Source organism: Neovison vison, chromosome 12, assembly GCF_020171115.1.
Source record: "Neovison vison isolate M4711 chromosome 12, ASM_NN_V1, whole genome shotgun sequence".
NCBI classification, from domain to species: Eukaryota; Metazoa; Chordata; class Mammalia; order Carnivora; family Mustelidae; genus Neogale; species Neogale vison.
The window spans coordinates 45,880,749-45,897,657 of NC_058102.1; the positions used below are offsets into that span (position 1 = coordinate 45,880,749).

Genomic DNA, 16,909 nt, shown 5'->3' on the forward strand with positions numbered 1-16,909 from the left:
TGAGCCACCCAGGTGCCCCCACAAGATAGTATTTCAACAGTTCCATACATTTCCCTGTTTTGATTTTTATTTCCCTGATGCTGAATGATGTTCAGCATTTTTTTCTTGTGTCTGTTGGCCATTTGTATGTCTTCTTTGGAGAAATGTTTGTTCATGTCTCCTGTCCATTTTTTGACTGGATTATTTGTTTTTTGGATGTTGAGTTTGATAAATTCTTTATGGATCTTGAATACTGGCCCTTTATCTGATCTGTCATTTGCAAATATCTTCTCCCATTCCATGCGTTGCTTTTTAATTTTGTTTTTTTTAATTAACATATAATGTATTATTAGCCCCAGGGGTACAGGTCTGTGAATCGTCAGGCTTACACACTTCACAGCACTCACCATAGCACATATCCTCCCCAGTGTACATAACCCAACCCTACTCCCCCCGACACCAGCAACCCTCAGTTTGTTTTGTGAAATTAAGAGTCTCTGGGATGCCTGGGTGGCTCAGCTGGTTGGACAACTGCCTTCGGCTCAGGTCATGATCCCGGAGTCCCAGGATCGAGTCCCGCATCGGGCTCCCAGCTCCACGGGGAGTCTGCTTCTCCCTCTAACCTTCTTCTCCCTCATACTCTCTCTCACTGTCTCTCTCTCAAATAAATAAATAAAAATCTTACCAAAAAAAAAAGGGTCTCTTATGGTTTGTCTCCCTCTCAATCCCATCTTGTTTCATTTTTTCCTTCCCTACTCCCCAAACTCCCCACTTTGCCTCTCAAATTTCTCATATTAGGGAGATCTTATGATAATAATCTTTCTCTGTTAGACTTATTTCACTCAGCATAATACCTTCTAGTTCTATCCACACTGTTGCAAATGTCAAGATTTCATTTCTTTTGATGGCTGCATAGTATTCCATTGTATATGTATATATACTACATCTTCTCACAGATACTCTTTTAAGAAGAAAGTATTTAGGGATGCCTGGGTGGCTCATCTGATTAAGTGTCCAACTTCGGCTCAGGTCATGATCTTGGGATCCTGGGATCAAGCCCCGCATTGAGCTCTGCGCTCAGCAGGGAATCTGCTTGTCCTTCTCCTCCTTTTCCTTCTGCCCCTCCCCCTGCTCAAGCTATCTCTCAAATAAATAAAATGTATATTTTTAAAAAAAATTAGAAATTAATAAAAAGAAAGTATTTCACTTTTTATACCCAATGCTCTTTAATGAGGGGCTGGGGAAAGCTCTAGGAGAAAAAGATATAAGAAATTTAAGACTTAGTTGCTCTTAGATTAGGAAATCAACAAAAACATTTTTAAAAAGTACATGAGTTGGGGTGCCTTGGTGGCTCAGTGGGTTAGGCCTCTGCCTTTGGCTCGGGTCATAGTCTCAGGGTCCTGGGATCAAGCTCCGCATCCGGTTCCCTGTTCAGCAGGGAGCCTGCTTCCCTTCCTCTCTCTCCGCTTGCCTCTCTGCCTACTTGTGATCGCTCTTTGTCAAATAAATAAATAAAATCTTAAAAAAAAAAAAAAAAGTACATGGGTCAAAGGACAAGCTGTATATTGCTAGGCAATTGCACAGCTCATCAAAAGGAGGGGTGGTATTCAGAATATTGTTACGTTTCCACCTGCCAGGGTATCACACTGATTTAATTTGGAAAGATCACAAATATTATGGATTTATATGTACATATTCTGGAAATATAATGGATTCTGGAAGTTGATATCTTTTTTTTTTTTTTTTTTCCCCAATTTATTTATTTTCAGAAAAACAGTATTCATTATTTTTTCACCACACCCAGTGCTCCATGCAAGCTGTGCCCTCTATAATACCCACCACCTGGTACCCCAACCTCCCACCCCCCCCCACTTCAAACCCCTCAGACTGTTTTTCAGAGTCCATAGTCTCTCATGGTTCACCTCCCCTGGAAGTTGATATCTTATGACATTATTCAAGACTTTCAAACTCATCGCAGCAGCAAGACAGAACTTTTAAGGATGTTAACATCAGTAATTCTATTAGAGCCTACTAAAGAGCTTAAAGAAAACCATTGTCTAATATCACAACTATAGAAATATATCCACTGAAAACTGAGAAGTATTTCCCAGACTCTGGAGTGAGCTTCTCTCAAAGACCTCAGAATAAATTCAGGAATGATAACAGTTAAAGAATATTTTGAGTGCTGAGATGTAGTGGTTAACTATTTTCCATTGCTACTGAGAATGACCAATATGGAAAACTAAAGAAATAAAAATATCACTGCAAAAGCTATTATCAATCAAAAAAGATGATAAAATTAAAAAGTACAGAATATTCACAACAAAACTATACATATATATATATATATATATGCTTACTCATTTTATCCATATAATCCAAAGGGAATAAATGAGATTTATAACCTAATCTTATAAATGGTGTTACAACCAATTTGGCTTTTTAGGAAATATCCTACTGCTTATACATTAACGTAAAAATAGCCCAATATATAAAATAATTTTAATGGAACCTTCATATCACAACCTTCATTCATATCCTAGCAACCAACTTGGTTCCAGAAAGGTTACATAAATTTACGATTCATTCTTTACCCAAGTATCATGTTTTAAATGGTGATAAATCAAAGAACACTAACAAACATGACTAAAAAGGACAACATGTTTTTCCCAGGAGATAAAAGAACCATTTGAGAAATAACAGGTCTCAAGAAGCTAGCCTATTTTGCACTCCCTGATCCAGCTGATGAGAATGAAAGAAGGAACTATGTGTGCACAGCTGGCCCAGCCTCATTCTCTCTCTTATAAGGCTGCACATCCCTAGGACTTCATGACTTCATTCATCTGTATGCTAAGGCCCTTAATTCATTAGGGCAGTATTAGGAAGAGAAGATGGTCACAAATGCAAACTGCATTATGAAATCTAAGTTAACCAGAGACAAACGAGAATATGGTCTGACTCTCTCTGTTGGTTCTGAATTGAAAAGAAGACAAGAAGGGTGACCCTGGCTTAGAATGCTTGGCACCCCAGTCAGGCTGCAGAAACCAAGGTTTTCTGGCACTATTCTTCCTTCTAGTCTCTACAACTATCTTTGGCCTCAGGAATGTGACTCTGGAAACATGATTTTGCTTGAAATAACTGCTCTGGGAACAGGAAATGAGATTGCCGTGGCTGACATCTAGTAGAGTGAAAAACCAAGAATACTTGGGAATTTTCATTTCTTTGGAGTTCAACTTAATTGAGAATTCCATTTATTTAGATCACAACTAAGGAAATAAAGAATAAGGATCTTTAAGATCCTTATTTAAGAATTTAAGAATTTGATTCTTAAATCAAATTTAAGAATTTGACAGAGATGGCTTACACAAATATGGAATTTTCTTAATGTCAATGACAATTTATTTGGAGTATCTATATTCTACCACTTAGGCTCAACATATGATCTCTGTTGAGTTCTATCGTGCAATATAATTGGGTATAGTTTATGATGGAAAGAGAAGAGGAAGAGTTTATTTTCAGCCTAAGGTACAGAGGGGCCTTGGAGATAAAATATCTGATAAATTATTTTTATATATTTCAGACCACCTAGGGGACAAAGAATAAATTAGCCCCCAGTATCAAAGAAAAATACACAGTGGAAAAGTGGCTGGTATTAGCAGTGGTTTTTGAAGAACTCACTTTAGGCCATCTCTCTCTACCACCACCCCGACAACCACCGCCCCCCCGCCCACCAAGAATGGCCATAACCCTGGTTGACCATGAATTGAACAACAAAGCCCAAAAGGAAAAGACAAAAGAACAAGCATGGGGGGGGGAGTTCATTCTCCTTTGTTAGTTCTTCTCTTTGACCAGGTCATTAAAGGTTGCAGTTAATCACTGATGCGCACATCATGTCCCATTTTATCCTCCCCTTAATTTCATTCTCTCTCAGAGTTCAATTACTACTGACACACAAAACAACTTTAAAAATATCCTATTCTATGCTGTTACAGTTCTACACATCTCTTATTTGGAGTATTTATTGCAGCTAAAATGCTACATTTATTTGCATAAGTAATGTCTGTTTCTCCCACAATAGTACAGACTTCATGAAGGCAGAGGCCGTATTTTTTTTTTTATTGCTTTTTCCAGCAAGTTAGCACAGAGTGTCTAGAACGTGAGGTCCTCAAAAATAAACCTGTTGAATAAAAAATTAAATGTATATATGTAATATTTATATATATATGGAGGAACACCATTCCCATGGCTTCCTGTATTTAAATGGAAAGATGAACTTCTATTAAACTCTCCTTTTTGCTAGGATATATCTGATACTGAAATCAGCAGAGAGTAAGATGCATGCTTGGCATAAATTATCCTTTCCAGGTGCGCACGCCTCTCTCTCTCTCTCTCTCTCTCTCTCTCTCTCTGTGTGTGTCTCAGATTTGCCTAACAACATAGAAGGGGCTTTCCAGTCTGCTTTCATTCACATCTATCGGTCTATCCTCAATAGGAAGACCTGTAGTTGTTCAAAAATGATAACCGGGTGACTTCAAAATTACGTTGGAGTGAATTATTATGATGCTGCACATCTAAGCCTCACCAATAATGATATTTTTACCATCATGTGATTCCTGTATTTGCTCCTTACTTTTGTTTCCTTTTCTGCATCTGTAAAGAAGTTTCATTTACAACCCTCATTAAAACACCACCAACACACATTCAAGGTACACATACTCTCAAAAGCACCTAAGTGATTGCTGAGTCTATCACTGAACCCATCCAGGATACAAAACTCTCTAAACCCTGAGCTACAACCTATTTCTTCTAATTGCTCTTTGGAGTCATACAAAACAAATCTATGGTATAGTTCTTATAACGACTCTTTCAAAATTATTTGTAGAACTGGTTAAGTACTATGCCATTTATTCATTCCACTGAAATTTATTGTGCAGATACTATGTGCCAGGTACTGTGGCTAGGAATCTAAAATGTAAACAAAACAGATGTAATCTCTGCTTTTGTGGGCATATATTCTAGAGTAGAATACTTAAAAAGTAAAGAGTTAACATTATTCTATTAAGAATTATGATGCAGGGACGCCTGGGTGGCTCAGTTGGTTAAGCGGCTGCCTTCGGCTCAGGTCATGATCCCAGCCTCCTGGGATCCAGTCCCACATCGGGCTCCTTGCTCGGCAGGGAGCCTGCTTCTCCCTCTGCCTCTGCCTGCTATTCTGTCGGCCTGTGCTCACTCTCCCTCTCTCTCTCTCTGACAAATAAATAAAATCTTTAAAAAAAAAAAAAGAATTATGATGCAAACAAGGAAATGAGACAATGAAAAAGAAATTGGGGTGGGAACCTACATTACATGGGCGGGGTATCCAGATAAGCCTCTCTGAAGAAGTGACATTAAACTGAGATGTCAGGATCAGAAAGGGAAAAAATAGTCCAGGCAACAAATAAAACAAACAAACAAAAAGAACACAGCCTACATATAGGACCCTAACTCAAGAGTCTGGTATGTTTCAGGAACGGAAAGAAACTATATGGCTAGAATATAAAAGACAACAGCATGAGGTGAGACTTAAGAGATAAAAAGAGTTAATAAGGCAGTGCAGGACTCCATCAACCCTAGTAAGTTTGGATTTTATTTAACGTTGCACCAAAACTCCTCCTCTGTAAGTTAAATCTCCACATCCTTCTAATGTTCTTCCTACCACTCTGATCCCTCTCAATACACACTGGTCATCTTTTCTATACAGTATAGTCTAGTACATTTAACACCAACCCTGGTTCCCCAAGGTAAACACCAGTAAAGGGTAGAGAGGAACTACCATTTCATCCTCAACATTATGCTTTCATCAATGGTCTCAAATTGAATGAACTCTTTTCTGACAGTTACAACACAACACTGACCGATACAGAACTTGCTATAGTACTAAACCCCCCAAGCCTTTAACACCTGCTATTCAACAACCAAACCTTTTGCTCTAATCATGCCCCTCTTAAAATCTACTTAAACCCCCTACTAGCACCCCCAGGTGGTAACCTATTCAAAGCTTCCCACTTCAAGATTCAAGACCCACATGCTGCCAACCGGGCCTAACTTTCTTACGGATATTGGTACTAATCTACACCTAGTGCCAGCCAGAGACGTTCAACATGGCAGGAGGGAGGATTTCATATCAGAAAACACAGCCAATACTTTCCAACTTTTGGATGACCACTATATTTATATAATCTAAATTTAGATATATTACACTATTATAAAGTGACATTATTAATAAGGTTAACACTCATCCCTACAGTCCCCCAAGCTAAAAACCTCAACTTCTCCCTTCTTCTCACGTCCACATACCACTCAATCACAAAATCAAAACCTAAATATTTTTCTCCAATACATCTATCTTTCCTGTCACTCCCCTAATTCATGCCACTATAATCTCATCTAGATGACTGGAACAAACAGCTAAAATGATTTACAAGATCCTCATGCTCTGACATTTACTCAGCTCTCCAGCTTCATCTTTAAATTTGGTACCCTCTGTCCCCCAGTATGCAGACCTATTATTCAACTACTCTGTTCTGTGATTACATCATGTTTTATATTCTTCCCTCTATCTAAAACATCTCTTCCTCTAAATTAATTTCCTTCTCTTTTGTGCTAACATTTACTCATTTGTCAGGTCTAACACAGATACTACTTCCTCCAGAAAGTCTTCCCTGAATCCCACCCAAACCCTAGTCTGAATGAGGGACCTTCTTGGCTTCCTAGGATCTCGCAAAGCACCTTGTACTTCATCTTGAGTTTTGCTGCCATTTACTGGTTGGCATCCTTCACAAAACCATAAACTCTCAGATATCCAGGAACAGCCTGTTATGTTCACTACTGACTATCAAGTAACTAACACAGTGCTCAGAGCTTTGATACTCAATATATATTTGTAGGAAGTGAAAGCAAGAAAGAATATGAGAGTACAAATGCACACAGGTGAATGAATGAATGAATGAATAAAATATATAAATAAATAAATATATATACACACATACACACAAAAAAATATATATAAAATATATATAAATATATTCCAGATTTTTGGAAAGTGAGAAAGCCCTATCTTCCACACCTATAAAAATTTTATAAAGGCCTTAGACTTGCTGTATTTAAATATACAACATTACAAATAAAATTCTATCTTTAACAGACAATATGTAATAAAAGGTTAATTGCCTAAATATATAATCCATAACTTACTGATGCATCATCATTCATTTAAATGTGTATAAAAAATATGGGACCACTCTTTTCTTTAGAACAGTAATGAGGTGATAAGTTGCAGATCCAAAGTACCAAAATGGCAAAATTTTATTCAACCACTCATCCAAAGAAGTCAATATCCAAGAAAGAACAATGCTGCTTGTGCCCTTGTCTGCACACAGGTCACTGATGCCCAATGACAAGTAAAAACTGTCTGTCTTGGGACCAATACAACAATCCAGTTTCAATAAGTAGAAAATAATTTGATACTTACTCACACAATACCACATATTTTTCAAGAGAGTCAATCAGTAGTTTGCTATCTCCTTGATGAAAGTGCAGAGCAGGGAGAACGACGTCATCCTTTAGACAGAATACCAAATACGACCAGCCCATACCCTCTTTGTTTTGCTTGATTGATTTCAGGTCTGTCAAACTGAACAGGAATGACCATTTGCTTTTCCCATTTTTATGACTTGGAGCATCTTAAAAACAAGAAAGTGGGGCAAAATATTTTTGTTCACCCTTTCAAAAGGTACTGACAGCGCTCTTCATGACTGCCTAACAGATAATAGTTGAACCTAGAGAATGACTATAGCATTCACGTTACTATGGCTTCTACCTGTATTAGAAATGGAAACATACATTTTCTTAAAAGAATAGTTCTGAAAATAACCATCTTACTGCAATACAAAGTGAAAAAAACATTATCCCTATTTCAAGTAAAAGCTTGCCCAAAAATGACTGGCTTTGGAAGTATGCGGGCTGGATTCAAATTACAGCACCACCATCTTACTAATTAAATGATCTGGAGCAAATAAGTGAAAATCTCGAGCCTTGGTTTCTTCATCTGTAAAAATGGAGATAATTATACTTACCTCCCAATGTTACTCTAAGAATTAAAAGAGATCATACCTTTCACTAATTAGTATAGTGCCAATTATACAGCAAATACTCAATAAATGTTACTCTTTTCCACTGCCCACTCCCCCCATCCCCTGCCAAATACAAATGGCATGATGCTCCTGGAGAGTCATTAAAAATAAAACAAAAACCCTTTACTTCCTCACTTCATTTTACAATTATTTTTACTAGACTACACTGAGTGAAGGTAAATACACTGGTATAAAAAAATAACACTGGAGGGTGCCTGGGTGGCTCAATGGGTTAAAGCCTCTGCCTTCAGCTTAGGTCATGGTCCCAGGGTCCTGGGATCGAGCCTCACATCAGGCTCTCTGCTCAGCAGGGAGTCTGCTTCCTCCTCTCTCTCTGCCTGCCTCTCTGCCTATTTTTGATCTCTGTCTGTCAAATGAATAAATAAAATCTTCAAAAAAAATAATAACAGTGGAGTAAATATACCAACAGACATTTTACTTGCAAAAACCCAAAGAGCAGTGGGGAGTTGAGGATGAAAATATAACTAAGTTGTGAGTGCTTCAAAGAGAATGAATACAGTGCTTGCTTCAGCAGCACATATATAAAATTGGAACGATACAGAGAAGATTAGCATGGCTCCTATGAAAGGATGACACGTGAATTTGTGAAGCATTCCATATTTTTAAGAAAAAAGAATGAATATATTCAATCTTCCACAAATTCAATCTACTAAAGTAAGACCTCAGTTCAATCCAAACTATAGTAACATAAATTATTTCCTGAGTTTGAGGGCTAGTTACAGAAGATTAAAAAAACCTAGGTTTGTGAACAATAGTATACCTGATAACAAGCAGCTTAAAAAATACATAAATAAATAAAACTTTAAAGAACAAGGGGGAAAATGTTACTTTCCCACTACTACTTATAATTTCTATCCAAAAATGCCATTTTTACCTATTTTCACTTGGACATAAGCATATCGTATCTCCGAAATTTTAAAAATCCATTTCTCTAATGTTATTTCCTAAGAACAGTTACACTATCCTGTTATTCAAGATCTTAACTCAACTCCACACTATCAGCTCCACAAATATAAACTGCATAGAAGATATGTGCTTACAGAATTTAATAAAAGGGTAGATCAGTGTTGACCTGCATATATGTCACCTTCCTATAATAGTCAGGAACACCATAGCTCCATCAGCTCCAACAAACAGATCTCCTAATATGACAAAAAGAAATCTACAGCGTACAGAAACTCTACCTACAAAAAATACAGGCATCATCACTATTTCATGGACACTTAAGTATCATTTGAAAGAAGTCCAGAAAGACTATAAAATGATTTATCTCTACAGTGTCCTGCCTAGGTTCCATACCAGTTCAGATGATGCACTCACACCTAAGTCTGATACTAGATTAAGCGCCACGTGCCCACTTGACTACATCGTATTTCACTGGAATTTATATCAGAGCTCTTAACACCACTAATATCAAAGTGAAAATCCTAGAATTCCAATGTCTTCCTGAATCATTTACATGTGAGTGTATTTAGGACTACTAGATTATTTGCAAAGACTAAAAATACTTTCAAAGCAATGAAAAACTAGATATAGACAATTTTTAAAACTAAGTTCTTAAATTACATAGAAAGACTATAAATTAATGCAAGAAAATCATATGAAAAATATAAATACATGCAAGCTATATGATTATCAGGAGTTTGTGCATATTCAAAAGTAAAACTTTTACACATATTTTTCCCATGTTAATGGAAGAAACACATCACATATGAAATAGAAAATGCCTTATACATTTCCTCACTTGAAGCTCTGATAAACAATGAAAGAAACATTACAGGTCAATTCTGGAAGCCCCTTTACTTGAACGTAATAAGCTATAGGAGAATAAGAACTTTAATTTGTTCATAATTATATTCTCAATGCCTAGAAGAGTAGCACATAGCAAGTACTCAAAGATGCAATGAATAAATGAATAATCTAGTACCAAGTCAACATAAAAGAAACCTGCAATTTAGTCTACCACCAATAGCTAACCGAAAATAGGGTTACAAAAAGAAAACTAACAAATTCAAGTTAACTCAAAATTACCTTTTCTCTCTTAAATAGGTAAATAAAACTAATTAGTTCTGCGGCACCTGGGTGGCTCAGTTGGTTAAGCACCTGCCTTTGGTCATGCTTCTGATCCTGGAGTCCTGGGATCAAGTCCCCCATCAGGCTCCCTGCTCAGCAGGGAGTCTGCTTCTCCCTCCCATGCATGTGCCTGCATGCATACTCTCTCTCTCAAATTAATAAAAATCTTTAAAAAAATGAATTATTTTGATGAATGATGTTACCAAATACATGTAAGAAGTATCCCCAACACAATGACATGGGACAAATAACAGAAGAAGAGTAAAACTAAAACAGTTCAGTAAGTCCCTATATGTCTTGAACATTAACACCAAGGACATGACATTTTATTTGGATGGGTATACAGAACATGATGGGAGTCTGTTGTTCTGGGAAGAAACATTTTTAAAACATTTAATCTGGTATATGAAAACAAAGGCTTTTGTAATAGAAACTCTTAAAAAATATAAAGAAAGTTAAGTTTTTAATAGTCAATTTTTTAAGTTTTGTCCCAATTTCCCTTGTCACACAAAAAAGTAAAAAGTATAAAATAGGAAAACTATACAATGATGAATAAAATTAGAAAAAATGTTTTTTAAACATATAAAAATGTTTCATAATGGCATAAATTTGAACTCTGAAACATCAAGTTCAGAAAGTATCTCCTTTAGGAAGAACTTTTTAGGAGATATAATTGGATGAGATAGTCTGGGGGAAGAAGGGATGGCATGGGATAGAATGTACTATACTTCATAACTCCTGCCAAATATGTGCCATGTATGCATACTGGGCCATATTATGTTCAATACCATTTTCTACTACTGTATACACTCATAAATTTTTTTCAACACTAAGAAAAGAAAATGTCTCCTTAACTTTTATAATAATTGATAAGTAAAGGCTCTTTATAAGTCACAGTGCATGGCCAAGCCATATAAGCAGTATTTACATCTGTGGTTTTTTTGCTAAACTACACAGTTACACACAGGTTCTCAGTTCTGCACATTAAAATCAACAGGACAGCATTTAAAAAATACAAATGCCCAGTTTCTATCCCTAGAGTCTGATTTAATTCATTGGGATGAAACACAAGCATTAGTACTTTTTAAAAAATATCAACCTCCCCAGGTTATTTCAATGTGCAGCCAAAGCTGAAAACTGCTAATCTAAAAAGATGTTTATTGTCAGATTATGCTCTTCTCATACACGGAATGCTTCTTTCTTTTATGGAATTCTGAAAACTCACTCCCTTGCTCTTTCCAATTGCCTGACATTTTCATTTTCAAGAAATCAACAATATTAGGCAACAACAAAGAAAAAAGGAACAATTCATATAACTTAATCCTGAAAATCTAATGTAGAGCAGTTAAAAATCACTTCACATGCTAAATATACTAAAACCCTGTGGTCTTATCTTAACACTTTGTATTGTTTTGGTAAGAACCTTCCCTTTCAATAGAAAAAGAATGCCAAAAAGGAAAAAAACAAAAACCAAAGCAACACACCGGAATGACCTGATTTTAATTCACCAAAAGCTTATGAGTTACTATTAACTTCTTAATTGCTACTGTTTCCAAGAAATGATATAGTACAAAGTGTAACTATTGTATATGAGAATGATTTCCGAGGCCATACATGAAAATCAGATTCACTGGGTAACAATGATGTATAAATGTAGCATTACACATTCTAGCCAATTTTGGCCAGGTTTTCTGAATTGGGAAATGTGGATAAATCATAAACTCAGACTAAAATCAGCAAGAGATTAAATGTCCTTTTAGTTATAAAACACAAATTAATCAATAAGGAAAAAACCATTTTAACTCTGTATGAGTATTATTTTTAAAGGAATCACAAATAGATGTGACTACATCATTAAATGGGCTATCTAAATCATATTTGGTGTAGTATATATGTTCTATCAGGCTGTTAGCTTGGCTCTTTTTTGTTATCTACATGTAAATTATCACCACAAAGCAACACAGATTTAAATATACACATGTAATACATAAAGGAAAAAAGTCACTGGACATACATAAATGGGAGACTATAATGAGCTGTGAAGGTCTCAGTAAGCACTGAAGTTAGAATAGTATGATTTAGTGGTATACTCCATCTCCCCCTGGTGCTTTAGGATGAAATAACATGATTTTTTTTTTTTTTTAAGGCTAGAAAAATGTGCATGAGAGAAATCTAAAGCAATTTTTTAAAGTGTTTCTATTTTCTGCCATGAATAACTACAAAACAGAATATGTATTTTTAAGGACTTTTTTTTTTTTTTACAAAGTTACAACCAACAAAAAGATATGAAGAGGGAATATAACTAAAATAGGAGTTCAATGTATTAAAGCACCAAATCATCCTTGTGATAGAGAAACATTAAAGAATTTTCTCTGCAATTTTATTTTTATTATATTGTAGCAGATCAGTTTAAGATTTCAAAAGATTTACTTCATACCTCCAGTGGTATGTGGTTTCTTTTTAGATGGAACTGTACTGACCATGTCCCACTCTGCTTCATAACTGTTCAGATGTTCCGACCCCCGATGACCTCTTTCCTTTGGGGCCTGCGTCCACTCTACAACTGAACTGGAATCCTAAAAAAAAAAAAAAATACATATAAAATATTTAGGGACTAAAACTAGAATTTAATTTCATTTAACAACATATTCTCAACTTCTCCATAAAGTTTGGAGATTACGACAGATATCACTGGTGGGAGGACCAACCACTATTTCCTATCCTTTCCTATCTTCACCTACTCACTCCATCCCACCACTTCTCCACTCCCGCTTTCCCACCCCATACCATGTGGTCATCCCCCCACCCATGCCCCGCCCCCGCCAAGAAAGAAAAGCTTGCCCATGCAGTTAGTGTTGCCAATGAAATAAAAGCAGAGGCCAACTGCAGGGCTTTTGGAAATGGTTTTGCTTTCCTAATAAAAAAGCCTCATCCCTTTTCCAATTCCCCCTACTTTGAATGTAGCTATGATGCCTAAAAATATGGCAGCCATGTTATGACTGCAAGAGAAAAAACAGGAGAATCACTCTAAACCAGTAGATCTGTAGTTATTTGAGAAAAATAACCAAGGTAGCAATTTTATTTAAGCCACCACTGGTTAGTTGCATATTTCTCAGTCAAAATTTGCTAAGAGCTACAAATAACATATCCACATGTATAGTTCTACAGAACTTAACATTTTAAAAGAGAATAAAACCAAAAGTCTAAAATTCAATATTAATAATTTAAATAAAAATATTTAATTCCAGGGTGCCTGGGTGGCTCAGTGGGTTAAAGCCTCTGCCTTCGGCTCAGGTCATGATCCCAGGGTCCTGGGATGGAGCCCCACATTGTGCTGTCTGCTCTGCAGGGAGCCTACTTCCTCCTCTCTCTCTCTGACTACCTCTCTGCCTACTTGTGATCTCTATCTGTCAAATAAATAAATAAAATAAATAAAATCTTTTAAAAAATATATTTAATTCCTATACAATAAAAGGTAGCACAGGTAAGTTAAAAATAAACAAGACTAGGTGAAAATGTTTTCAAAATGTACAGTAGACAAAAGAAAAACATCCAGACTACAAAACCAACACCTACCAAATTATTTAGAAATAGCCAAATATCAAAACAGAAAAACAAATGGTATGCACAAGCAAGTCAAGAAGAAATATGAAGGAACAAGCATATAGAAGACATCCAACTTTAGAAACAATCAAAGAAAAATAAGTTAAGGAGTGCCTAGGTGGCTCAGCGGGTTAAGCGTCTGTCTTCGGCTCAGGTCCTGATCCCAGGGTCCTGGGGTGGAGCCCACATTGGGCTCCCTGCTCAGCCGGGAGCCTGCTTCTCCCTCTCCCACTCCCCCCACCCCGCCTCCCGCTTCTGTTCCCTCTTTCGCAGTTTCTCTCTCTGGCAAATAAATAAACAAAATCTTCAAAAAAAGAAAAGAAAGAAAGAAAAAGAAAAAGAAGTGGCTTGGCTTGTTGTGTCTGACTCTTGATTTCAGCTCAGGTCAGGATCTCAGGACCTGAGATTGAGCAGCACATTGGGCTCACACTCGGCGGCGTGGAGTCTGCTCAAGATTCTCTCTCTCTCCTAGTCCCTCTCCTTCCTCCTCCGCCCCTCCCCCTGCACATACACACTCTCTCTGACAAATAAAATCTTACTTAAAAAACAAAACAAACAAACAAACAAACAAAAAAAAAAACTAAAGAAACTTGTGATGCCTGCATGGCTCAGTCAGTTAAATGTCTGCCTTCCACTCAGGTGGAAGCCCACAAGCCCTGCCAACAGGCTCTCTCCTTGCCAGGGAGTCTGCTTCTCCTTTTCCCTCCACCCCTTCCCCTGCTTGTTCTCTTTCTCTCTCAAATAAAAAAAATCTTTAAAAGAAAAAAAAAAACAGAAAAGCAAGTTAAGATGAATTCCAATTTTTTGTCCCATTTAAGTAAAAAATAAAAATATGAAAGACAGTGTAAAGACATAGGAAAAAAAAACTAGGTCTCAACAGACCAATAATGAAATGTGTTCAGATAAAAGTCTGGCAAGATACACTAAACAGGGACAGATAAAGAACAGGCTTCTAGTAAAGCAGGACTTTTAGAAATGTCTCTAGAAGGTGATTTCTATTGTTTGTATTACTTGAATATTTTTACAAGAATGTACTCATGTATTGCTACTGTAATTTTTCAAAAAGGAAAATCTGTAGGAACAGAAAGACATTATAAAGGCACAAGAAAATGAAGAAGTAGACTGAAAAAACAGAGAGGAAAACTGAATGAATGAAATCAGTGGGGAGACTTAAGAAGCATCTACAGAGCCCCATAAGCACAAAGGCTTGGAACTGGTCGATCAAGTACTTCTGGAAATTAGGATAGAGTTCAAGCTAAAAAGAGTACTAACAAAAGTCCAAAAGGCTGGAGGTTACTTGTTAAAGAAAATAAAACAGATTATCTCTGGATTAGGAGAAACCAAGCACACTGAGCAAAGGGGTAACACACTGAAAATAAGAATTAATTAAAAGTCCATCTATATAATGAATAAGTGAGATTCCAGCTCTCTTTCTCCACTCAGTTCCCAGAACACTGGCATCCAGGTATATGCTCTCCAGGAAGGAATCTGCAGGAATCTCAGGCAAATGACTAGCCCAAGAGAAAGGATCTAATTTTAACATTAGGGATTCCCCCAAGGGATTACCAAGCCTACCCATACCTACCTATACCTACAGAGGATAGTTGATCACTTTTTTTGTGTCTGCTGTTAAATAATAAGCACCACACCACAAAGATCACCAAACATCAAGGGCAAGAGTCTACACAAAAAAAAGTCCAAATGAAACAAGGAGAAAAAAGTCAATTAGAAGAAATAGATTATATAGAGATAAAAACATCTTAAAACTACCTTTAAACTCTTTAGAAATACGGAAAGATATACCCATAAAGATCAGGATGCTATTTTTAAAAAGGACTAGAAAAGGGACACTTACAATAAAATGTCTTAGAAATTAAAAATATAGCAAAAATGAAAAAGGCAACAGAAGAACTGAAAAATAAAATTAAAGAAACTTAAGGGATTCCTGGGTGGCTCAATCAGTTAAGTGCTAAGTGAGTTAACTTAAGTTAAGTGAGACTTCAGCTCAGGTCATGATCCCAGGGTCCTGGGATCAAGTCCCACATCGGGCTCCCTGTTCAGTAGGGAGTCTACTTCTCCCTCTGCCTGACACTCCCCCTGCCTGTGCTCTCTCTCCTTCACAAATAAATAAATAAAATCTTAAAAAAAAAAAAAAAAAACTGAAGATACTTGGGATGTTTGGGCGGCTCAGTTGGTTAATCATCTGCCTCTGGCTCAGGTCCTGATTCCAGGGTTCTGGGATTGAGTCCCATTTCAGGCTCCTTGCTCAGCAGGGAGACTGCTTCTCCCTCTACCTGCTACTCCCCCTGCTTATACTCTCTTTGACAAACAAATAACATCTTAAAAAAAAAATTGTACCACCTCACACAAGTCAGAATGGCTAAAACTAACAAGTCAGGAAATGACAGATGTTGGCGAGGATGTGGAGAAAGGGGAACCCTCCTACACCACTGGTGGGAATGCAAGCTGGTGCAGCCACTCTGGAACACAGCATGGAGGTTCCTCAAAGGTTGAAAATAGAGCTACCCTACGACCTGGCAATCGCAATACTGGGTATTTACCCTAAAGATACAAACATTGTGATCCGAAGGGGCACATGAACCCGAATGTTTATAGCAGCAATGTCCACAACAGCCAAACTATGAAAAGAACCTAGATATCCATCAACAGATGAATGGATTAAGAAGATGCGGTATATATATATACACACACGTACGTGTGTGTGTGTAATGGAATACTATGCAGCAATCAAAAGAAATAAAATCTTGCCATTTGCAACAATGAGGATGGAACTAGAGGGTATTATGCTGAGTGAAATAAGTCAATCAGAGAAAGACAACTGTCATATGCTCTCCCTGATATGAGGAATTTGAGAGGCAAAGTGGGGAGCTGGGGGATAGGGAAAGAAAAAAATGAAACAAGAAGGGATCGGGAGAGAAACAAACTGTAAGAGACACTTTTTTTTTCCCCCATGAGAGACTCTTAATCTCACAAAACAAACTGGAGGGTTGCCAGGGGCAGGGAGTAGGGAGAGGGTGGTTGGGTTATGGACATTGGGGAGG

General features: G+C 37.0%; 1 protein-coding gene and 1 non-coding gene across 4 annotated transcripts in view; one reads left to right on the forward strand and one right to left on the reverse strand.

Annotated features, from left to right (window-relative positions):
- The window catches only part of TBC1D15 (TBC1 domain family member 15), a 73,413-nt gene that overhangs the window by 32,103 nt on the left and 24,401 nt on the right, over window positions 1-16,909 (reverse strand). For all 3 annotated transcript variants that reach the window (XM_044228281.1, XM_044228280.1, XM_044228282.1), the window contains exons 4-5: window positions 12,682-12,820; window positions 7,490-7,700 (exon numbers count right to left, since the gene is read on the reverse strand). In XM_044228281.1, coding sequence (XP_044084216.1) covers window positions 7,490-7,700; window positions 12,682-12,820 — 350 coding nt within the window. The remainder of the gene's footprint in view (window positions 1-7,489; window positions 7,701-12,681; window positions 12,821-16,909) is intronic.
- On the forward strand, window positions 8,670-8,775 carry LOC122892779. Its single transcript, XR_006381467.1, has one exon. It is a non-coding gene; the product is annotated as a U6 spliceosomal RNA (small nuclear RNA).